At 42.0% G+C, this 25,780-nt stretch overlaps 1 protein-coding gene across 1 annotated transcript in view; it reads right to left on the bottom strand.

Annotated features, from left to right (window-relative positions):
* Positions 1 to 14,971: 14,971 nt before the first annotated feature.
* The window catches only part of LOC144506477 (vang-like protein 1), a 42,727-nt gene continuing 31,918 nt past the window's right edge, over positions 14,972 to 25,780 (bottom strand). The window contains exons 5-8 of the mRNA XM_078232655.1: positions 24,167 to 24,300; positions 22,351 to 22,483; positions 20,700 to 20,934; positions 14,972 to 18,868 (exon numbers count right to left, since the gene is read on the bottom strand). Of these exons, the coding sequence (XP_078088781.1) occupies positions 18,608 to 18,868; positions 20,700 to 20,934; positions 22,351 to 22,483; positions 24,167 to 24,300 (763 nt within the window). The 3' untranslated portion in view covers positions 14,972 to 18,607. The remainder of the gene's footprint in view (positions 18,869 to 20,699; positions 20,935 to 22,350; positions 22,484 to 24,166; positions 24,301 to 25,780) is intronic.

Genomic DNA, 25,780 nt, shown 5'->3' on the forward strand with positions numbered 1-25,780 from the left:
CCTCATAACCAAGCCCCTCCATACCAGGCAACATCCTGGTAAACCTCCTCTGTACTCTCTCCAAAGCCTCCACGTCCTTCTGGTAGTGTGGCAACCAGAACTGGACGCAGTATTCCAAATGCGGCCGAACCAACGTTCTATACATCTGCAACATCAGACCCCAACTTTTATACTCTATGCCCCGTCCTATAAAGGCAAGCATGCCATATGCCTTCTTCACCACCTTCTCCACCTGTGACGTCACCTTCAAAGATCTGTGGACTTGCACACCCAGGTCCCTCTGCGTCTCTACACCCTTTATGGTTCTTCCATTTATCGTGTAGCTCCTCCCTACATTATTCCCACCAAAATGCATCACTTCGCATTTATCAGGATTGAACTCCATCTGCCATTTCCTTGCCCAAATTTCCAGCCTATCTATATCCTTCTGTAGCCTCTGACAATGTTCCTCACTATCTGCAAGTCCTGGGTTCAATACATAAGAACACCATTACATGGGAGTTCCCCTAAGTCACTCACCATTCTGACTTGGAAATATATAACTGTTCCTTCATTGTCATTGGGTAAAAATCCTGAAACTCCCTCCCTAACAGCACGGAGGGTGTACCTACACCAAATGGACTACAGTGGGTTAAGAAGGCAGCTCACCACCACCTTCTCAAGGGCGATTAGGGATGAGCAATGAATGCTGACCTAGCCAGTGAAGCCATATCCCTTGAAAATTAAAAAAAGTACAATTTGCCTTTATATATACCTGGCGTGCCTGAATGTTAACTCTCTGTTTTTCCCTCCATTCAGTCATGTTATGTGGGTATCATTAGCAAGGTCAGCATTTATTGCCCATACTTAATCTTCCTTAACCGATTGACTTGCTACGCCATTTCAGAGGACTGTTAAGAATCAACCACATGGTGGAATCAGATTCCATTGGAACTTCATGTGCTTGAAAAGGACGAATTTGCAAGGTTAAAGGCAAAACGTGAGATTGGGACTCTGTTCAAAGGACCAAAAGGCTCAGTCTGCACTGTAAGATTTTTAAATTCTTTTCTGTATTATATCACATGTTACATAGCACAACATGTTGACACCCAGTAACATTCATCCCACCCATTAAGCATTAGTGCTTGCCAACACCATTAATTCCTTTTTTTCCTAGGTTTGCTTACAGGGGAGTGGAGCCATTACTTAACCCTCTAAGTTCCAGATTGGACACAGCAAATAGATTGGAATTGCTCCAGCAATTCTTTCAGGTAATGTTAATTAGTGTATTTAGTGACTTGTTAACAGGATCAACTTTCCATTCTGTTTCACTGGTACAAGCCGATTGTACTAGTGATACCAGACCTCAGTGGTACTTATTAAAAAGCATGGATACTTTAGAACCTACAGGAAACTAAATCTGTGAATGAATGTATGTAATTTACATGAATTTCAAAAGGCATTTGATGAAGTTTCACCTGTATGGCATTTTACAGATGATCCAAACTCATGAAATTAATGATAATATGCTGAACGAAAGCTTGCAATGAAAGACGTAAAGTAAAAATAAATTCAAGGTTTTATCTGGGACAGTGTCTAATAGCAATCTCCAGGGATCTGTTTTAGGCTACTTCTTATTAACAGGACATTTCTAATTATATATATAATATATATGTGTAAACTTGCTGTCAGCACACTGTTCAGTGGCCCGGTAACTATTACAGGATAGATTAATAGCATTCAAAGGAATTTGTTACAAAGGACTACAAGTTGTATTTTAAAGTGGATAAACATTGGAACAGGAAATGTTAATGGATGCCAGTTAAATGAGGTTAAAAGGAAATGGGTTCTGTTGTGAATATTGTCCCTTTATTGAAAATATCCTGCTGATTGAAAGCCATCACTAATAACGGGAACAAGGTAACAAATTAATCACAGACAAGTCTGGAAAGTGTCTCAATAGTTGATTGCCTCCCTTAGGGGGTTGGAGGTGTTAAATAGAGTCCACGATGGGGCAAGTTACAGATGGTCTGGAAACAGAACAGATTTAATGAGCTAATACCTTTATTTTTCATTCCATTCCTTCCCCACTGTTATTTGTGTATTTGCATTCATCCAGGTAAGATTTGTATGACTGGTGTTCAACCTTTGACCACTTTGTAGTGACCGGTATCTATTAAAGGGCAAGGAAGGTCTGAGAAATTTCTTTTAATGCAAAGTACCCCCATTTTGTAGGGTGAAATGCTTGTATTCATTAAATACTGATTGATTAAAATAAATATAATCTTTCTTCCAATGAAAACCAACAAGATAGGGTTTTCTTGCTGCAAAACTGCCTCAGTGATAGCTGCTAGCTGAAACATACTGTAGGGTCTCCACTTAATGCTATGAAGGCCGTACTTTTGAATTGGCCTAAAAAAACAATCTGCAGTTTCTCAATCCCAGGAGAAAGAATTACATTGAGTACACAGACAGTAAGAATCTTTTTTTCAGGTCTAACGAGCTCCAAATTGTTGGCCAATTAATGTTATGGTGCTGCACTGTGAGGGACATGGCACCTCAAATCAGCAAACACCCCAGTACAGCCTAGGAACAAAGACATCGGATTTGGCAGCTGCTCACTCCAGGCAAATATCAAAGCTCGAACTCAAAATCTATTTTTAAATCTAATATCATGCTCCAGAGCAAGCTGTTCCAAAACAGCTGCAGTGCTGACAACTAGCGAGCAAAGTGAAAAATTGTCCAGGAATGGACTTTTCACAAAAAGCAATGCTATCAAGTGGCACTTAGTCAACAATAAGTGATGTGCCTGGTCACTGATGCTCAATTTGGGTTCTGCCAGGACTATTCAGTTCCAGGCTTCAAAGTAGCTTTGATTCAATCATGGACAAAATAGCTGAATTTAAGGGGCAAGGTGAAAGAGACTGCGCTTGACATCAAAGCAACATGTGACCAAGTGTGGCATCAAGGAGCCCTGGTATAATGCTGAACTAAATGGGAATCATGGGGAAACTCCCCACTGGCTGGAATCACACCTTGCTCAAAAACAGATGGTTCTGGTTGTTGGCCAATCATCTTAGATATGGGATATTATTGCAGAAGTTACTCAGAATGATAACTTATGCCCAACTTTCTTTCAGCTGCTCTTCATCAATGAACTTTCCTTCAACATAAGACCAGAAGTCAAGATGCTTGCTGATAACTGCACAATGCTCCATGCCATTCCTGACTTCTCAGATTCTGAAGCAGCCTGTGCCTGCATGCAGCAAGACCCGAACAATATTCAGGGGTGTGCTGCTAAGTGATAAGTAACATTTGGGTCACACGTGTGCCAGGCAATGATCACGTGTAACATCTACACTCTAGGAGTTACCATTAACCAGAAACTTAACTGACTAGTCCCATCACAGGTTAAAGTCCAATAGGTTTATTTGGTAGCACACGTTTTCGGACCGCTGCTCCTTCATCAGGTGAGTGCAGGATTTGTTTCATAAACAGGGCATATTTAGACACAAACTCAATTATAAGATAATGGTTGGAATGCGTGTTTTTACAGGTAATCAAGTCTTTACAGGTACAGACAATGTGAGTGGAGAGAGGGTTAAGCACCGGTTAAAGAGATGTGTATTGTCTCCAGCCAGGACAGTTAGTGAGAATTTGCAAGCCCAGGCAAATCGTGGGGTTACAGATATTGTGACATGAACTCAAGATCGTGGTTGAGGCCATCCTCATGTGTGCAGAACTTGGCTATCAGTCTCTGCTCAGTGATTCTGCGTTGTCATGTGTCGTGAAGGCCACCTTGGAGAACGCTTACCCGAAGATCAGAGGCTGAATGCCCTTGACTGCTGAAGTGTTCCCCGACAGGAAGGGAACACTCCTGCCTGGTGATTGTCGAGCAGTGTCCATTCATCCATTGTCGTAGTGTCTGCATGGTCTCACCAATCTACCATGCCTCAGGACATCCTTTCCTGCAGTGTATCAGGTAGATAATATTGGCAGAGTCACAAGAGAGGGTACTGTGTACCTGGTGGATGGTGTTGTCACGTGAGATGATGGCATCCGTGTCGATGATCAAGCATGTCTTGCAGAGGTTGCTGTGGCAGGGTTGGGTGGTGTCATGGTCACTGTTCTCCTGAAGGCTGGGTAGTTTGCTATGATGTGGAGATGCCGGCGTTGGACTGGGGTAAACACAGTAAGAAGTTTAACAACACCAGGTTAAAGTCCAACAGGTTTATTTGGTAGCAAAAGCCACACAAGCTTTCGAGGCTCTGAGCCCCTTCTTCAGGTGAGTGGGAATTCTGTTCACAAACAGAACTTATAAGACACAGACTCAATTTACATGAATAATGGTTGGAATGCGAATACTTACAACTAATCCAGTCTTTAAGCTATCTCACCTCACATTGGACCTGCAGAGTTTCACTGGCTGTCTTGTCTGGAGACAATACACATCTTTTTAGCCTGTCTTGATGCTCTCTCCACTCGCATTGTTTTGTTTCTTAAAGACTGGATTAGTTGTAAGTATTCGCATTCCAACCATTATTCATGTAAATTGAGTCTGTGTCTTATAAGTTCTGTTTGTGAACAGAATTCCCACTCACCTGAAGAAGGGGCTCAGAGCCTCGAAAGCTTGTGTGGCTTTTGCTACCAAATAAACCTGTTGGACTTTAACCTGGTGTTGTTAAACTTCTTACCTAGTTTGCTATGTACAATGGTCTGTTTGAGGTTGCGCGGTTGTTTGAAGACAAGTAGTCGGGGTGTGGGGATGGCCTTGGCAAGATGTTCGTCTTCATCAATGACATATTGAAGGCTCCGGAGAGATGTCGTAGCTTCTCCACTCTGGGGAAGTATTGGACAACGAAGTGTACTCTGTCCGCCGTGTCCTGTGTTTGCCTTCTGAGGAGGTCGGTGCGGTTTTTCACTGTGGCGCGTCGGAACTGTCGATCGATGAGTTGAGTGCCATATCCTGTTCTTACGAGGGCGTCTTTCAGTGTCTGTAAGTGTCTGTTACGATCCTCCTCATCTGAGCAGATCCTGTGTATACGGAGAGCTTGTCTATAGGGGATGGCTTCTTTAACGTGTTTAGGATAGAAGCTGGAGAAGTGGAGCATCGTTAGGTTATCCGTGGGCTTGTGGTACAGTGAAATGCTGAGGTGACTGTCCTTGATGGAGATGTGTGTGTCCAACTCCATCAAACTCGCACCTGCACCAGACAGGAGTGTTGCCTTCCTGTCGGGAACATTTCAGCCGTCAAGGGCACTCAGCCTCTGATCTTCGGGTAAGTGTTCTCCAAGGCGGCCTTCATGACACACGACAACGCAGAATCGCTGAGCAGAAACTGATAGCCAAGTTCCGCACACATGAGGACGGCCTCAACCGGGATCTTGGGTTCATGTCACACTATCTGTAATCCCCACGACTTGCCTGGGCTTGCAAATTCTCACTAACTGTCCTGGCTGGAGACAATTCACACCTCTTTAACCTGTACTTAACCCTCTCTCCACTCACATTGTCTGTACCTTTAAGACTTGATTACCTGTTAAGACTCGCATTCCAACCATTATCTTGTAATTGAGTTTGTGTCTATATATGCCCTGTTTGTGAAACAAATCCTGCACTCGCCTGATGAAGGAGCGGTGCTCTGAAAGCTTGTGCTACCAAATAAACCTGTTGGACTTTAACTTGGTGTTGTGAGACTACTTACTGTGCCTACCCCAGTCCAACGACTCCAACTCCACATCATAGTCCCATTTATACTGTGACTGCAAGAGCAGGTAAAAGGCTGGAGGTTTTTCAGTGGGTAACTCACCTCCTGACCTTTTAAAAACATTCAAGCACTTACTAGCCACAAGTCAAGGATGTGATGGAATTCTCTCCACTTGCCTGGATGTGTTAATCACCAACACTCATGAAACTTGATGCCATCCAGGCCAAAGTAACCTGCTTGATCACTGTCTTAAACATTCACTCCTTCTAGCACCGGGCACAGTGGTATAAGTGTGTACCATCTATAAGAGGTAACAACCAGCCAAGGCTCCTTTTAAGAGTGGCATAGCCATGTCGTACCACTCTATGACCTTTCTATACAGATTAGAGTTAGGATTTGATTGCATCAGGTTTGAACACTTACATGCTGTCACAATAAACCCTTGCAGTCCTTGCTACATAACTTAAGTAGCTCATTGATGGTCTCAATTAACTTTTCCAGGAGTAAGAGCCAGTCTCTGTCAAGAAGCTGGTGTGAGACCTTCAAAGTTTCAGGCAGAGGAAAAGTTCTATAGCTACTATGGGCAGCATGGTGACACAATGGTTAGCACTGCTGCCTCACAGCACCAGGGACCCGGGTTCAATTCCCGGCTTGGATTGCTATCTGTGTGGACATAGAACATAGAACAGTACAGCACAGAACAGGCCCTTCGGCCCACGATGTTGTGCCGAGCTTTATCTGAAACCAAGATCAAGCTATCCCACTCCCTATCATCCTGGTGTGCTCCATGTGCCTATCCAATAACCGCTTAAATGTTCCTAAAGTGTCTGACTCCACTATCACTGCAGGCAGTCCATTCCACACCCCAACCACTCTCTGCGTAAAGAACCTACGTCTGATATCCTTCCTGTATCTCCCACCACGAACCCTATAGTTATGCCCCCTCCATCCACCCGAGGAAATAGTCTTTGAACGTTCACTCTATCTATCCCCTTCATCATTTTATGAACCTCTATTAAGTCTCCCCTCAGCCTCCTCCGCTCCAGAGAGAACAGCCCTAGCTCCCGCAACCTTTCCTCATAAGACCTACCCTCCAAACCAGGCAGCATCCTGGTAAATCTCCTCTGCACTCTTTCCAGCGCTTCCACATCCTTCTTATAGTGAGGTGACCAGAACTGCACACAATATTCCAAATGTGGTCTCATCAAGGTCCTGTACAGTTGCAGCATAACCCCACGGCTCTTAAACTCCAACCCCCTGTTAATAAAAGCTAACACACTACAGGCCTTCTTCACAGCTCTATCCACTTGAGTGGCAACCTTTAGAGATCTGTGGATATGAACCCCAAGATCTCTCTGTTCCTCCACAGTCTTCAGAACCCTACCTTTGACCCTGTAATCCACATTTAAATTAGTCCTACCAAAATGAATCACCTCACATTTATCAGGGTTAAACTCCATTTGCCATTTTTCAGCCCAGCTTTGCATCCTATCTATGTCTCTTTGCAGCCTACAACAGCCCTCCACCTCATCCACTACTCCACCAATCTTGGTGTCATCAGCAAATTTACTGATCCACCCTTCAGCCCCCTCCTCTAAGTCATTAATAAAAATCACAAAGAGCAGAGGACCAAGCACTGATCCCTGTGGCACTCCGCTAGCAACCTGCCTCCAATACGAAAATTTTCCAGCGACCACCACCCTCTGTCTTCGATCAGATGGCCAGTTACCTATCCAATCGGCCAACTTTCCCGCTATCCCACACCTCCTCACTTTCATCATAAGCCGACCATGGGGGACCTTATCAAACGCCTGACTAAAATCCATGTATATGACATCAACTGCCCTACTTTCATCAACACACTTAGTTACCTCCTCAAAAAATTCTATCAAATTTGTGAGGCACGACTTGCCCTTCACGAATCCGTGCTGACTATCCCGGATTAATCCGCATCTTTCTAAATGGTCGTAAATCCCATCTCTAAGGAGTTTGCACATTTTCCACGTGTCTGCGTGGGTTTCCTCCAGGTGCTCCAGTTCCTCCTACAGTCCAAAGATGTGTGGGTTAGGTGGATTGCCTATGCTAAATTGCCCCTTAGTGTCAGGGGAACTAGCTAGGGTAATTATGGGATGGTGTTATGGGAATAGGGCCTGGGTGGGATTGTGGTCGGTGCAGACTCGATGGACCGAGTGGCCTCCTTCTGCACTGTAAGATTCTATGATTCTACTACTCCAATATTAAGGGCATTGTAGAGTTTGTTACTAATGTTAAAAATAGAGGGGTCAGGCATTGTTGTGCTGCTTATCTTAGGGTTGGCTTTTCTTAGGGTTGCAAGGATCAATATGCTACTTTCTCCTTCTCCGTCATCTTTTTCCCAGAAAATAGTTAATTCCCGAATCAGTTACACTTATACTGATAATACCACACTGTTAACTTGTTGCCCATGGACTTTGCTATCATAAACTCTTTGGTTGGGTTTAAGATAAAAATCCACATTGTTGTTTGTGCTCAAACGTACAGGTTAGGTAGCTGGATATTATAGAACTTGGTTGCTTCATTTGTATTCTTCAGAAGTAGTGGTTCCTGACGTTCTCTAAAATGAATAGGTGCAGATTTTAGGAACAAAACTGATCACTCAACAGAGACTCTAGAATATAATCTCAATCGCTGACAGGTCCAAAAAGTCCACAATACAGCCTCAAATGTTCCACTTGACATTTCTGAGATGGCAAATAAACAAGTCTTCCTCTGTACGAATGGAGATATCTGAATTAGAAAGTAAAGTTTATTTATTAGTCACGAGTAGCCTTACATTCACACTGCAATGAAGTTACTGAAAAAATCCCCTTGTCGCCACATTCCGGCGCCTGTTCGGGTGCACGGAGGGATAATTTAGCATGGCCAATTCACCTAACCCGCACATCTTTTGGACTGTGGGAGGAAAGCGGAGCACCCGGAGGAAACCCACGCAGACACGGGGAGAATGTGCAGGCTCCACACAGACAGTGATCCAAGCCAGGAATTGAACCTTGGGTCCCTGGCACTGTGAAACAGCAGTGCTAACCACTGTGCCACCGTGCCGCCCCAAGATATTTATTTTAAGCGTAAACGCAGTGCTGAAATATTAGGTGACTATAATCTGCAATGCACAGATTAGATTTAGGATTTGACTACATCAGGTTTGAATATTTACTGGAGTACATCTTATGCTGTCACAATAAACCCTTGCAGTTCTTGTTCCATTACCTTATAAGGGAAAGTAGCACATTGATGGTCTCAATTAATTTTTTGGAAGTAAGAAGCAGTCTCTGTCAAGAAGCTGGTGCGAGACCTTTAGAGTTCCAGGCAGAAGAAAAGTTCCCAGTTCAGAGGTCAGTCCATCCCTTAACTGATCCTTGGAGCCACAGCTTTCTATTATTTTAATGTCAGTAGCCAAAGCAGAAGTGGAGCTTTGGATTGTTACAGAACAACAATGAAAAAATGAAGTCCCAGCCAAATTAGCTTATTTAAAAGACGGATGTTCAGTGTAAAAATGGAAATTGTGAATTTGATCATGTTAATTCTATTCCTGGTGTATATTAAAGCTCGTTTGAACAAGTGGTGTTTAAATGGATTTAATCCAAACTTGAACTCAGTTTGAAAGTTCATGGACACTAATCAGCCATAACTGGATCAGCTCCAATCAAAGCCAGTCTCATATCCCCAATCTTCATTTTGAACTTATAGCACAAACGCACATAGATTCACCCCCACCTTGCAAAAGCTATGCACAGTACATGCAATTGGATTATCCATACATGTTTAAGTTCCATGTGTGTGAATTAAACTTTACTTTCAGGGCAGCAAGGTAATTGATAAACAAAGAGCCACTCATCATCCTGAATATTCCTGTGACAGTCAGCTGGTCCAAGTTTGCCGACCAGATGATAAATTGCTTTAATTTCAAGCTTACAAATGATGCTGTGATTCACGTTTTTGCTTCATTCTTCGTCTTATCTGGCTCCTTAATAAAAGTCTCAGTTTCTTCCTTTCAGGTATGAAGGATTGCAAGTTTCACTCTGGATACTTACTCATCTTCACTTCTTTCTGACCACTGCCACCCCTTCTTTCAATCCGACTCTCCAACCTTTCCCCCCCTCATCTGTCCCTGGCAAAAGCCACAGCTTCATCTTCTTATGTCCCACCTCAATGAATTTGGAGCTCAGCACGACACTTTTTGCCTCAGCACCCTCTGCTTTGTGACCCCCCTCCTCACACACACATACAGTGGACCCTTTTACCTGTCACCAATATTTCACATTCATCTGGACCCCTCCCTCTAGCCTTTTCCCATCTCTACATCTTTTCATTTGAGAACTGCTGGCATAACAATGTCCATCTCACTTTGTCTTCTCCCCTCATTCTACGCTATCTTCCTCTGAACTTGCTTCACTCTGTTCTCTCAGGCCCTCTTTTAGACAGATCCTCAGGGTGGAGGGTGACTTGTTTTCACTCAATTCAGTGGATTCTGAGATAGCTGATAAGTCCAATGTATGGTCTGCAGACTCTGCAACAACTGGGGTATCTAGTGGTAGTGCTTGGAATTTTGCACATTCAACTCAACTCAACATATTCTAATTCAACTGTGTCTTGGTGAATCTGGTGCCTTCCTGAGTGAACATCCTACATTTCTGTCCGTCACAAACCAGGTTCTCCATGAGTCGCTGGGGTCTTTGATCTCCTTGGTGCTGCTTTGAGGTGATCCGTCAAGAGCTTTGCTGAACCCCTGGGGGTCTCCTGCTGTGACTGATTTCCAAGTAGACCAGTTACTTTATATGTCTGGTATCAAGCATGTGAACCACATATCCTGCCCAGCAGGGCTGAATTGAGAGATCAGCATCTCAATGCTGGGCAGGTTATCTTGGGAGAGGACACTTACTATTGGGCCATCTTTTTTGCCGCAGATCCAGGGATCCTGTAAAGCCACCACTGCTGGTACGTCTCCAGTGCCTTAAGGTGCATAAAGGAGTAAAGGAATCACTGCTACTTGATAAACCACCTTAGGCTCGGGTTTGAGATCCTGGTCCTCGAATACACTTTTCCTCAGTCGATCGAAGGCTGAGCTGGCATATTAGAACAGTACAGCACAGAACAGGCCCTTCGGCCCACAATGTTGTGCCGAGCTTTATCTGAATATTGGAGACAATGATGAATTTCATCATCTATTTTTGCCAGGTCCAACCCTAATGTTATCATAAAATCTACTGACAAGGATGTTGCTATCTGGCATACCAAGTCCTACATCGATAAGGCCGAATGGGAACAACTGACACTTTTTCCTACCTCCCGTTTCAGCCTGTTCCCATCCCACTGATTTCTTCCTATTACGATTCTATTTTTTTCTCTTGTGCAAACTCTTCCCACCTACTGCATTGTATCAATTTCTTCATCCCAGTCACATCTGCTAAGGTGATGCAAACTTCCACACTAGCGCTTTTGAAATAGTTTCCTTTTTCCTCAACTGAGGGTTTCCCTACACCAGCAACACTCTCTCCCCAATCTCTGCCGCTGCCCCACTCGTGTTTGAAGGGCCCATAAGAGTCCATTCCATTACAAACACTTCTACCCTTCCCTTCCTCTTCTGCCCAGAACTATGTTTTTTTTTGCCTTAACTGTCCACCTCACCAGCCACTGCATTCAATGGATCACCCTTTGTTACCAAGTCCATCTTGCCCTCTTCTTTCATAGTTCTGAAGGGACCATTCCCTCCAAAAGACCCTGGTCCATTCAATCCCCAGAATGCCCTCCCTTTACTTTGGCAACGTTCCATGCATGCATAGGAGACAGTAAGAAGTCTCACAGCACCAGTTTAAAGTCCAACAGGTTTATTTGGAATCTCAAGCTTTTGGAGCACAGCTCCTTCATCAGGCGAGTGATGAAAGAGCAGTGCTTCAAAAGCTCGTGATTCCAAATAAACCTGTTTGACTTCCTACTGTGTCCACCCCAGTCCAATGCCAGCATCTCCACATCATGCATAGGAGAGGAAGACCTGCCATTTTACCTCTGTGCTTCTCTATTCAAGGCTCCAAATACTGTTCCCAGGTGAAACAGTGATTCACATGTACTTCAGTTATAGTGTATTTACTGTACGTGGTCTCCTCTACATGGGCAGACCAAATGAAGGCTAGGGTGACGGCTTCATTCTGTCTGCAAGCAAGCCCCAGAGCTTAACGTCTGTAGTTGGGAAAATGCTGGAATCCATCATTAAAGAAGAAATAGCAGGCCATCTGGATAAGAATGGTTCGATTAAGCAGACGCAGCATGGATTCATGAGGGGAAAGTCGTGCTTGACGAACTTGTTGGATTTTTATGAAGATGTGACTAGTGCGGTTGATGGAGGGGAACCGGTGGATGCGGTGTTTTTGGATTTCCAAAAGGCGTTTGATAAGGTGCCTCACAAAAGGTTGCTGAAGAAGATTGGGTCACACGGAGTTGGGGGTAGGGTGTTAGTGTGGATTGGGGATTGGCTATCCGACAGGAAGCAGAGAGTCGGAATAAATGGGTGCTTTTCTGGTTGGCAGATGGTAACTAGTGGCGTGCCACAGGGATCGGTACTGAGGCCTCAACTATTTACCATTTATATAGACGATCTGGAGGAGGGGACTGAGTGTAGACGACACAAAGATAAGTGGAAAAGTGAATCGTGTGGAGGGCATAGAAGGTCTGCAGAGAGATTTGGACAGGCTGAGTGAGTGGGCGAGGATCTGGCAGATGGAGTATAATGTTGACAAATGCGAGGTTATTCACTTTGGAGGAAATAATAGCAAATTGGATTATCTAAATGGAAAAAAAGTACAACGTGCTACTGTGCAAAGGGACCTGGGGGTCCTTGTGCATGAGACGCAAAAACCCAGTCTGCAGGTGCAACAGGTGATCAAGAAGGCAAATGGGATGTTGGCCTATATCACAAGGGGGATAGAATATAAAAGCAGAGATATCTTGCTGCATCTGTACAGGGCATTGGTGAGGCCGCAGCTGGAATACTGTGTGGAGTATTGGTCCCCTTATTTGCGGAAGGATATATTGGCCTTGGAGGGAGTGCAGAGAAGGTTCACCAGGTTGATACCAGAGATGAGGGGTGTTGATTATGAGGAGAGACTGAGCAGATTGGGTTTGTACTCGTTGGAATTTAGAAGGCTGAGGGGGGATCTTATAGAGACCTATAAGATAATGAAGGGGCTGGATAGGGTAGAGGTGGATTCTTTCCACTTAGCAAGGAAGCTAGAACTAGAGGGCACAGCCTCAAAATAAAGGGGGGTCAGTTTAGGACAGAGGGTGGTGAATCTCTGGAATTCTCTGCCCACTGAAGTGGTGGAGGCTACCTCGTTGAATATGTTTAAATCACAGATAGATGGATTCCTGATCGGTAAAGGAATTAGGGGTTATGGGGATCAGGCGGGTAAGTGGAACTGATCCACTTCAGATCAGCCATGATCTTATTGAATGGCGGGGCAGGCTCAAGGGGCTAGATGGCCTACTCCTGCTCCTATTTCTTATGTTCCAGTTGCCAGTCTTTTTAATTCTCTACGCCACTCCAATCTTCACCTACTGCAGTCTTCCAAACAAGCTCAAAGCAAAAGTTTAAGGAACAGCTCCTTAAATTTCAACTAGGCACATTACAGCCTTCTGGACTCCCAGTACTGATTTCATCAATTTCAGATCTTAACCTTTGCTCGCATTTTGTTTCTCCCTCTCCTCCCCTTTACGTTACTTTCAGATGGCAGCTATTCAAGATCCTGCCATTCAGGGCTTCTTAGGCAACACAGTGGTTAGCACTGCTGTCTCACAACACCAGGTACCGGGGTTCAATTCCAACCTCAGGTGACTGTCTGTGTGGAGTTTGCACGTTCTCCCTGTGTCTGCGTGGGTTTTCTCTGGGTGCTCCAGTTTCCTCCCACACTCCAAAGATGTGCAGGTTAGGTTGCTAAATTACCTGTGTCAGGAAAAGTAGCAAGATAAATACATGGGGTTTCAGGGATAGACCTTGGAAGGGATTGTTGTCAGTGCAGGCTCGATGGACTGAATGGCCTTCTTCTGCACTGTAGGGATTCTATGATTAAGAAAGTAAAATACTGTGGATGCTAGAAATCAGATCTTTAAAAAATGATCAAAGTCTTGAAACATTAATGCTTTCTCTCTTGCTGCCAGACATGCCGTGTATTTCCAGCATTTTCTGTTTTTTTCCTCTGGACACATCTTTTATTTACTTAGCCCATTGCCATTTCCTTTGGATCATGAACCTTTCTGCCATTTAATCTTTCCTGTGCAACAACCTACCCAAAACCTCCTCATCTTGCCCCCCCCCCGCCCCGCCCAAAACTCTTCCTCACCTCCTTCACTTGCTCAAAACCAATTACATTTCTAACCTTTTCCACTCCCGCTGAAAGGTCACAAACCTGAAACACTAACTTGGTTTCATTCTCTGCAGATGTTGCCAGATCTGCTGAGTATTTCCAGTTATGTTCTGTATTTACTTAAGATTTCCAACGCCTGCACTATCTTGCTTTTGTCCAATGCAATTAGAATTAGAATACGTGCTCCTGAAGTGCATGGCAAGCATGAGGTGCTTATGGGAACAAAGGTTCCCCCTTTATTTAACGTGATGGAAGTAGACAGTCGAATTTTCTACGAGGGGGTTGTTTGTGAGATCTGTGTAAAATGATTGACAATTTACTTATATTGCTGCATTTTCCTATTTTATACAACGAGCTGCAATAGTGGGCTGGGATAATTGTTCCTGAGTACACTCAGTCACTGGCAAATGCCTGATCTTCACTTGACAGTCCCTCATAACATCATGTGTTCTAGCCTCACATATTTCGGGATCAGTACAGACTTGCTATGCTATACTCCATCACAATGCATTGGAACTCCAATACTCCACTGCATGTTTCCTATTGTTGATGTTCACAGACATTCACTCTGCAACCAGGTAGAATTTGGGTAGATCTAGAATTGGCAAAAACATGAATAAGCATCACACTGTTGTTAGGTAAGCTAGGGGTAGATCTGATGGTGCTTACGAGGTGTAAGTAAGCAAATAAGATGTAGTGTTTGAAGTTCAGTTGTGGGTTGAACAGGATGCCAAGTTTTTCCGTACTATTGTGGAGGTATTGCAATGACAACAGTGGTGTCAGGCTACAGCTGAGCATCACCTTCTCAGGGAAACCAGGGGTAGTCAATAAATATGCAGGTCAACATTGTGGAAAACTAATTAAATAAAAGCACTTTACTGACAAACAAACAGTCAGGCCAACTCTAGTTTTCATCTTTATTTTTCAGGAGACTCCATGTACAAAACCTGATGTGGAAATAACATTTGCAGTTTGTTACAAAAATGTAAAATTTAGAGAATGATTCCAAAAAGAAATAAATTACTAAGGCTACATACACACACGCAATTGTTAGTGTCTATCATGCACCTATTCAATTGAAGTAGATTAAAAATTCAGTAACTCCAAATAGTGACCCTAAAATTCACAAATTCAGTTTCAGTACAAGGTGCAGAAGCTGGTGGTTAGTCCTCGGCTCTGTTACAAGGATATTTAATAGAAATCATTTAAAAATCAGTTCCTGTAGAAAATTGGGTGTGTACAGTAGTTACAAAGTGACACTTCAATAACACTTTCACAAGACTAGAAACCTCACAAGTGAGTTTACCAATCAATCTTACAGCAATGACTTTGGCTACCAAACTTCTATATGATGTTGTTTCCAACTTTGTTTGCTCTACAGTGACAATGTTGTGTATATGTTGCATTTTACATTCATAGACCGCAATGTAATCAAGTTGCATAACACGAATAAACATTTGTGGTGATATCACTGTTAATCAGGGAGGCCAGATTCTTGTGCTCAAACATTCAGATCCTTGCAGATTATAAACAAAATAAAGAACTGTATACAGCAGATTCAAATGGTTTTGTTAAGATACAGAATGCAACACCTAGATGATTTAGCTCTGCAATCCATCAGTCTCTGGTACAGCCAGTAAATTGTATTATGTGACTTACTGTTCAACAAATCGTAGCTGGTGTTTTCTATCAAGTACTTAGTCACTTTTACGGGAAAGTTATAAAGATAACTTCTTTCCCCACTGATTCACAGGAGGGATGCAGTACGACTATCTTTGGCAATGGTGCTGTGGTTCCAGTAAGTAGCACCCTCAAATTCTCAGGGGGTGAAACCATCATTAGTAAATGAACAGCACCATAGGAAAATGAAAGAAAGAATAGCAGCACAGTTATCAGAGACTGTGCAATGCAGATTCAGATATCACACTGGATTTTCAGTGAGGCACCTGTGTGCCTGAAGATAACGGTGTTATCTGGTACCTGAAATTTTTTCAGCAGAACTAGGACATTACTATCTTGTGCCACATCGGTCCAAACACAGACATTTATTTACTAGAAACACACACAATTAAACCTATCAAATTAAGCAGCTGGACCCACTGGGCTGTTCCATGAAATGCTTAGCCAGCATGCGTCTTTTAAAATTTGTAGTTACATTTCGAATGGTAAGTATAAGGCCAATTTAAACAAGAACTTGTTCAGAGGAATGCTACATGAAATTTGAGGTAGTGATGGCAGAGGTAGTGCATAAAGAAATGCATTTCCTATCCGCCCGGTAACAGAACAGCTACTCTTGACTCAGCAATCACAAACTTTTTAAATACAGAAGCTGTATGAATCTGTGTGTGCATATGTTGTTCCAGTCATATTGTACTCCATTTGAGAAAACAGAAAATGATGCAACAATTCTTTAAGGCTATACATGACAGGCAAGTCCTCTTCTGCTATAACAAGATCAGTCTGTGCTTGTTTCAAAGATACTGTGCCTTGGCTCCTACAGAGAGATTGTTTGGTCCCAGGCAATGCACATTCAGTGCAATTACATTCCAGACAAGTGATGCAACAAGACATTACATTAACTCTGGAGGCTATTTAACCAGTTCTTATTCCATCCCTGTAATTTGCCTTCCACTTTCACTCCAACTGTGCAAGTTGGGACTCTAAAATGTACCAATATGGCCACATTTTTTCTCCACAAGCACTGTTTCAGACTTCTTTATGGTCACTGACAATACTACTTTGCAACTGACTACGCAGTGGAAGCATGAATTAATCAATGTCAGAACCAATTTCCATCCCAAAAGGGAACATTTAGCTTTCGTGTGATTCATCATCCAGTGGCCCAGTTCAGCCAAATGACAGCCAGTCCTGATACTTCCAAGTTGAGTTAACTGTATGCCTCAGACTACTTGGCTGCCAGTCTTGTGGGTTTTACTTTGCACATTGATATTCTCTGTTATACGAATTATTCTGCAATTAAAAAATATTAAAGAAAACAGAACAAGGAGACAGAAAGATGTCCTACATGATGCATCCCATCAATCAACATATAAAAACCTCAAACTGCACCAAATAACTTGCAGGCAAAATCAAAAGATGCTAAAAAATTAAATAACAGAAATCAAAAGCTTGCTGTAAGATCCATTAGTAAATTCATTGCCATATAACATTTGACTCTGGGTAAAAACAAGCCAAAATCATTTGTGTTGCAACCTGTAAGTTTGATGTTTAGGAGGTTGCTCAGCGTGGACACATTGGACAAATACTGTACTCTGCTCCTGATCTAATAAAACATTCTTTACAAGACATGTCAATTTAAAAAATTGCTCAAAACAAAGTTATCTGTTAAAAAATAAAATAGAAGATTCAAAGGCCACAACCGTTAAAAAAAGTAAAAAAAAGTAAATTATTTCTCAGAATTCTTGACAGCAAATATTTTTGTATAAAAATTCTGTAAGCGGGAGTGCAGTGCATTGCGGGCAAAAGGTGAGCCAGCAGGGCACATTCTGCATTGCACTACGAGAGGTAAAAAAGTGTGAAGAAAACAAATGACAGAGTCCTCAGTTAAAGAATGCAGTTCCTACTGGGCGGATCCCAAGTTATTAAACAAAATGAAGTATGGAGTATTTTACATGCCAGGACCTTTCCGAAATACACGTCACTGATTTGTAGTGTGCATGATTTTAAAAAACCACATTAAAAAAACAAATTAATGGTTGCTCTTTGCTGTACAAATGTGCTCTAGTGTCCCAAACACGCATCTTAGTGTTTCTTTATTCAAGCACTTCCCAAGCCCTCAGTGATATAACTGAAATTATTTCCAATTTAGTGTTAGTTTTGGGGGTAGGGTGAGTTGAAAGGGAACTTCTTCCCTATCTTTACATTACCTGCCTAAGGTAATACATCTACATAAACTCCACATATTGGATAAAACACTATCTATACTGTAACAATTGTAACAATGCTTACACTGTGCAAGTCTACATTTGTGAACCAAATTTTCCTAGCATATTATCTGGGAAAAGCTGGATCTCTAGAACGCTAGGACCAGAAAGATGGGATCTATCTACATCTTCATTTGCAGAACAGTTTGCTAGAAATTATCATCGACAGCCACTGTGACCAGTCTTTTCAAACGAAGGCCCAAGTCTCTAGAAATACACATTGAGGGCTTCCAAAGAACTTCCTCCAGAGGGCAAGTTGGTCTACATACAAAAGAACTGAGTCTCTAGAAACAGGTAGAAAGACAGTGCATTTCTCTCAATACAGAAAATGTTCAGGTTTCTAGAGGTCCATTGCTATAATGCTGGTATCTGGAAGCAGGCTGATACAATCCTCAATCAGAGCAAAACAGGCAAGCCCATGATAGGTGGAGTACTTTTTCTTGAAGATTTATACCAGAATGTTTTAGGTTTCCAGTATTTAGGAAAAAAAATCTAAGCATGGTCAAAAGATAACACCCTTCCCCATCCAAAGTGCAGTTGGATTATTTGACTGATCTGCCACGTGTGTCCTTGGCACAAACAGCTTACACTGATGTCTCAGACTGAAGGCGCAGCACAAACTTGTGAGATTTTGGGTCGATGAACTCCTCAGAGAGTTTGATGAAAGGGATTTTTTTCACTACCACTATCAGGCTGAAGTCAAGACATTTCAGAGTGAAAACCAAGCTATCCTTCAGGCCATTGGTCACCGCTTCTTCGCTACTCAATGTCCACTGACTGGCCAACCATCTGTTCTTATCATACTGAAGAGTAGGTCCTGGGTTCAGATAACGCTCCAAAAAGGCCTATAAAAAGAACAAGACACATGGAGGGGTTCGGGAAGGCTTTGAAATACATGTAATAACACAATCAATAAATCAGAGGAAAAGTGAAATGATGTCCCCAATTCTCAACAAAAAACAACAGAACATGTGCATCTGAGAAGATTTTAAACATAGCTCACCAAGTTAATTCTAATTAATTCCCTAGTTTTGATAGACTTCAGATATGAGGAAAGAGGCGTTTTAAATACCAAAATAAGCTTATGAATTTAAAGTTTATAGTTAATAAATTACTTTATGGACAAATATTAATTTGAGTTATATTTTAATACATAGAAATGTATTTAGAAAATAGAAGAAATCGGTCCTTCGAAATTGCTCCGCCATTCATTATGAGCATGACTGATCATCAAATTCAATACCCTGATCTCATCACCCACTCTTGTCCCTTGATCACTTTAACCCCAATAAGTATATTGAATTCCTTCTTGAAATCACACGCTGATTCAATTTAACCCATTTAAAGCTGTACAGCCTCAACTACTTTCTGTAGCAGTGAATTCTACACATTCACCACTCTCTGGGTGAAGAAATTTCTCCTCACCTCAGTCTTAAAAGGTTTACCCTTTATCCTCAAACTATGACCCGTAGTTCTGGACCCCGCCCCACCATCGGGAACATTCTTTCTGAATCTAGCCTGTCTAATCCCATTAGAATTTCATAAATTTCTATGAGATCCCCTCTCACTCTTCTAAACTCCAACTAATATAATCCTAACTTATTTAATCGCTCTTCATATGACAGTCCAGCCAACCCAGGAATCAGCCTGTTAAAACTTCACTGTACTCCCTCTATAGCAACAACATCCTTCCTCAGAGAAAGATACCAAAACTGCACACAATACTCCAGGTGTGGCCTCACCAATGCCCTATACAATTGCAGTAAAGCATCCCTTTTCCTATACTCAAATCCTCTCGCTATGAAGGCCAACATACCATTTGCGTTCTTTACTGCCTGCTGTAATCGGGGTGCTTACTTTCAGCGATTGATGCATGAGGACACCAAGGTCTAGCTAAATATCCACATCTCTCAATTTACGCCCATTCAAATAATAATCTGCCTTCCTATTTTTGCTACCAAAGTGGATAATCTCACATTTATCCACATTATACTACATCTGCTATGCATATGCCCACTCACTAAACCTGCCCAAATCATGCTGAAGCATCTCTGCATCCTCCTCACAGCTCATCCTCCCATTCAACTTTGTATCATCTGCAAATTTGGAGATAATACATTTAGTTCCCTTGTCCAAATCATTAATATATAATGTGAACAGTTGTGGCTCCTAGCACAGATCCCTGCGGTATCACATTAGTCTCTGCCTGCCAATGGAAAAAGGCTCATTTATTCCAACTCTACTTCCTGTCTGCTAAACAGGATGTAATCTATTCTGTACATATTTAATACATCATTTAGAATATTCTGCTGACTAACATTAAATTAAGACAGGAATTCTCTTAAGTATAGATGGTTCAACGTCAGTCCTTTTATTGGGCTAAATCCCAGAAAAGGCCAGTTATTTCATCTTGGAATAACTCCCAAACTGTTCTTAAGCTAGAGCTGGAAAGCGAGGTTTGGCAGGTAACTAAGTGATTCCACTAGGAAGTGACTACTTGGTTTATAAGCTTCTCCATTTAAACCTACACAGCCTAGCAACAATTTACGTTTACGTCTAATTATGAACTCCTGAAGAGGGGTGTGTGTTATAAGTAAGATTTTTCTGGGCATTTCGATCTTGTTCTGATCAGTAATTATTGGGAGCAATATCTTAATTTAACAGATTTTGAAATACCTTTGGTGTCATGTTGTTGGTAACACAGAATGCCAGGTGCTGTAGGATGCTCTCCATGGTGTGGTAGTGCTGCTGTCTGGTAGTTCTGAGATATTTCTGTAACGCTCTCGCCATTGAAGGAAAGATAGACTGCGCTGCATTCAAAGGGTCCATCACCTCTCCGGGAGCTTTCTGCTGTTCGTCATCCTGAAGCCGTCTGATGTGGGTAAATGCCTCTTCAACAGCTACCACCAACCTGAAGAAACACAAGATAAAGATAAAACAGAAATGATCAGTTTCCTGAACTTGTCCATTGAAATTCATACTTTATTCCTTTGAGCGAAATGTAACACAACCATGTCCCATATACACATTAGAAATTATGATCGGAATGTCAAGTTTAATCACTGGGGTGCTGATTAAAATAACTGCTTTGTACTATCCAATGGCAAACACAGGAAGAAATAATTAGGTTACCTACAAAGTAGCTTTAATTAAATTGCAAGCTTTCTTTTAACAGTGCTTTATAATAATTCAGGCCAACTAGCCTGCTTCCAACCTTTCCACAACTGGCATTTCTTTGTTGAATCTTAGTTACAATTTATTTATTCTCATAACACTGACCAATATGATCTGTGTGTCTGAATCTGAATGCTACAAAAAGCCAGAAAGCCATAACTGATGGGGCTCAAGATGGAATACACCACCATTATACATCCCACCCAATAGGGAAATCACATTGTACAATGGGTAGCAGATCCACTTTTGCCCATTTCACGACTTCCATTGAAGTTGAATTCTACCCACCTTGAGTCAAAATTATGTTGCGCATTGTCAGGGATCGCTCTCTGGTGAATGCTGAGGAAAATGACCCCCAAATGCAGCCAGCTGATGAAAACTACATGAAATACAGCTGGAATTATTTTCAAATTAAAACATTAAAACACAGACACTCGTGTCTGGCTGAGATGAGTCATCGAGTCAGTTCTCCCTCTCCTTTGACAGCTACCTGGACTACACTTTCTCAGGTGAAGAGGGCGAGTTGGGGAAGGGCATTATTCGTGAGTTAGGATCCCTGTTGTAAAGATTTACAGCTACATTTTTGCACTAGACCATGACAGAATTTGAAGAGGAATTTTTGTAACTTGAAGGAGGCACCAGATGCTGGAGGAATATTTTGTTAAAATGTTTGTGTTTCTACTATGGCTTATGCACAAGTGTATACTTGCTCAGATCCTTGTACAATTATATCTTTGACATCCCTTGTTGACTATGGACATAGGAGGTCACATTTCCCTCATTTTAATTTCATCAATATGCAACTGATTATACACTGCAGGCTATCAGGCCCACCTTCTGGAAAACAGGAAGGTATACATGGTCAAGTATATCCTCAAGCTCATTTCCAATTCTGCCTGCTCCAGACCAGGTTAAAACCCATCTGGACTGGGCCAGAAGACCGAGCTGTTACTGTCTACACTATTACCTCAATACTATTCATTCACACCAAATTAACAGCCTCTTTAAACTGAACAAACAGCAGTTGGTCCTTTGGTTCCCAAATGGGAAAGCCCTATTCTCTAAAGTTACACAGAATGCAAATTTAAAGTGTGTTCCTTGCAGTGCATTGCCAGACTTTCCCAGCCTGAATGAGCCTGTTATGCGCCTTTACCTTGCACGCCGCTTCCTCACCCTCCGATCATGTTCCGCTTCCTCGTAGTACAGCTCATTATGACTTGAATCACGTCTTCTCGCTGCTGCAGCAATCATTGCACGAGACTGTCCAGCTGCATTATTTCCAGGTCCTAGGGGCAATGACATTGCAAGGGATAAAATAACAGTCAAGCAAAGATACCACAGTGCTGTGATGTGATGAGGCTGCATAATATTTTCCATAGCTCAATCAAGAAATAGCACTGCAAGCCAGAAGTTAATGCATGGTATGTGACCCATTAATTTTTAAATGTCACAGAAAACAATTTTTTTTTTTTTAAGGCTTATAAAATTGCAACTGAAAACAAACATTGGTCTTTGGCCATAGGCTTCAGTTAAAAGTGTAAATGACCTGTCTTGCCTTGCTCCAGCAACAGCATGTACACACAATTTCAAGGCCCTTATGAATTGTGGTCAGATATACTTCTATACTGGATGGAGAATTATGAGGTGTGGAAAAGTAAATAGGGCAGAGTATTAATGAGAGGACAGTATAGTCCCAATTTCCTAAAACAGACTCTGCCTCACTAAACAAAGCAGAGTACAAATCAGTGAAGGCCACGTTCATTTTACTCGTTATGAAAATTGGAAATCTTTTCATAGTCCTGAGAATTAATGCCATCTCAATTACTGCTCTTGGGCACACAGGATCTTTGGTCTTTAAGTGAGGAACGTGCTGGATTGAATGTCTTAGAGAAAGGTTTAAAATCAAAATAAGGAAAAGATAACCTCAGCTGCTTCCTCACTCCCTGAGAGGATTCAACGAGCCTAAGCTCACCACAGAAATGTAGCCAGGATTGGAAAATCAGAAAAGCAGGAAGTCAAATCATGGATTGTCAAATATGACCTTCACCCCTGTGAAGCTTTGAATTTTAATTTTCCAACTACAATAACATTTCACAATACTTTTGACTATTTTAAAAGATTTTTTTAACAATTGGTTTTCATTTAAAGTATCTTTCCTGATCCACTTTTGCACGTTACTGGCCAGCCAGTTCAAAGCTACATTACCAAACATGTTATCCACCGAGGTAAATGTAAACAAAGCCCTTTGTAAGGAGCCGGTATGGTGGTTCTTCACCAAACTGAAGGAGAAACTGCAAGTATGGACTTTTGTTGAGAGTTACCAAAACCCGACCCCTTTGGTTATCATCAAAGCAACTGATTCCATTGAACAGCATATACCTCAGAAACTGTACTAAATAAAATGCACAGCAAAAAAAAATCATTACCAACTTTCTCTCTCATTCATTTAAACACGTCCTGCAAACCTTAACACTTGTCCTTCGTAGCAATGTTCACTCACACTGTAGCTTAAATTCTACTGCAGTTGAGGTTCCAGCTAGGAAGGTGTGTTTACAGGCTCCACCTTGGCTGGAATTTTAACAGAACAAAGCAGCACATATTTCTGATATACAGGTAAGACTTGCGTGGGAGTTTGATGGATTTACGACAGCATGAAGCTTTTTCATAAGGGGTCCATTCCTCTCACCAGACACTGCTATCGATCGCATTTCGTGGGGAAGGGGAGGAATGTCCAAGACAGTCCAGAAAATACACTTTGCCCCACCTAAGGATATTAATTTATCAGCTTTGGTTACAGGCCTTAATTCAGGATTGCTCATCAGTTGTATATTATGGTTTTGAAGCTGTCCTTTGGTACTTCCCAGTTTTGTGTATTGGTCACTTAGCAAGTTATTTAAAACATAAAGCATGGAGCAGGGAACATTTATCGAGAGCCATATCCTTATTGCAGTACTTCTGCATGGACTTACCATCCACGTTGTAGACTTTCAGTCCGGCCATGTGTTTGGCTGCACGGGATTTTGCAGCGGTCAAGAGCGCTGGGTTGTGGACAGTGAAATCCTTGTAGTAATTCTCCAGAATGACAAGGGCAGCCCGTTGAATACTGAAAATACAGGATTACATTTCTGATTATAAATATATGGAAAGGCAAAATAGCTAATCCAATCCTATCCCAGATTTCACTGATCATTCTAAGATTAAGGAGCACGATTTAAAGATTTTTCCAAACGGATTTTCTTTTGAAAAACCTGCTTCTGTTTACATTGCTTTAGAGTCAGAGTTAGACATGGCAATTGGATTTCAAATTCTGGGCAAGTTAAATTGTTTGATCCATGGCAGAAAGTTCCTGTTACATCATCAAAGATCAATATCTGAAGAAACTCTTGTGACACATCCAATGGTGAGGAAACTTTGAAAAAAATTCTGAACTTCACAGGAATAAGCAGAGCTGAGGCATTGCAATTTAGCACATGTAACAGGAGTTATTAGGACAGAATTGAGGCTTCTGCAACTCACTTCAGCTCACTTTCAGATTTTAGGAAGCAAAGCCTTCAACTTGTAGTCACACTAATTAGGTGTGGATAACACAATCCAGAGTATGTAGAGTTCAACTTGGATACACAACATTTTCTGTCAGACATGGTGACAATAGTTTTCTCTCAAACAATTTTTAGCCCATTTATAAATATTTAAATTTTGTTTCAGCTTTTCCAATGTGCTCAACTTTCCACCACCCCTTCACCTCCAATGACGTCTATCATGCACCAAAGCTAGGCAATGGCTTATTTTTACTAATGGAGTTAAGATTTACTACATAGAAGTGCTGCCCTGTCCGCTCCAGTTAAATACAGATCAAAGCTAAATTTGTTAGTTTCTTTCAACCCGTGCCAGGTACAGAAGCAGTTCCATAAACTACAGTCATTAAAGTTCCATTACTTTTGAGAGGATGGTGGAGGGCAGCTTTAAATTAGGTAGACATTTCTCAAAATATCTCGTGTGCATTTCATATTCGGCAATGATTCATAAATAATGAATGATGGCTTGCTGGATCAGGGGCGTGAAGGTGCAGGCATGCTGAATCTTCTCCTAAGTCAATGTAAATTAGTTGATCATTATCAAATTACATTCACAGATGCAGAAAAAAAGGGCCAAGTTGTTTCTGGAGACATTACAAAATGCCAAGGCAGAAAGGAAGAGGTATTAGGAGGCGGGGGGGGGGGGGGGGGGGGGGGGCAACCAAATATTTGGTCAAAGAGCTGAATTTTAAAGGGGGTGTTGTAGGAGAGCAGAAGGGTGACAAGATTAATGAGCTTAGGAAAGAAATTCCAGAGCTAGACAGCTGAAGACACAGCTGATAACAGTTGAGCAAAAGGTACGTGGGATGCACACGTGGTCAGAGAAATGAAAGACTTCCTGGGGGTTGGAGTAAGTTAGAGATATAACAAGGAAGGTGATGGAGGAATTCACACACAAAGATTCTGAGGCACTGGGAACATATGTAGGCCAGCTAGATCCAATTAGGATATGGGCAGGAGTGTTTTGGATAAGCTGGTTTATGGAAGATATAGGGTGGAACATAGCAG

This window comes from Mustelus asterias, chromosome 17 (assembly GCF_964213995.1).
Source record: "Mustelus asterias chromosome 17, sMusAst1.hap1.1, whole genome shotgun sequence".
In the NCBI taxonomy this organism is placed as follows: Eukaryota; Metazoa; Chordata; class Chondrichthyes; order Carcharhiniformes; family Triakidae; genus Mustelus; species Mustelus asterias.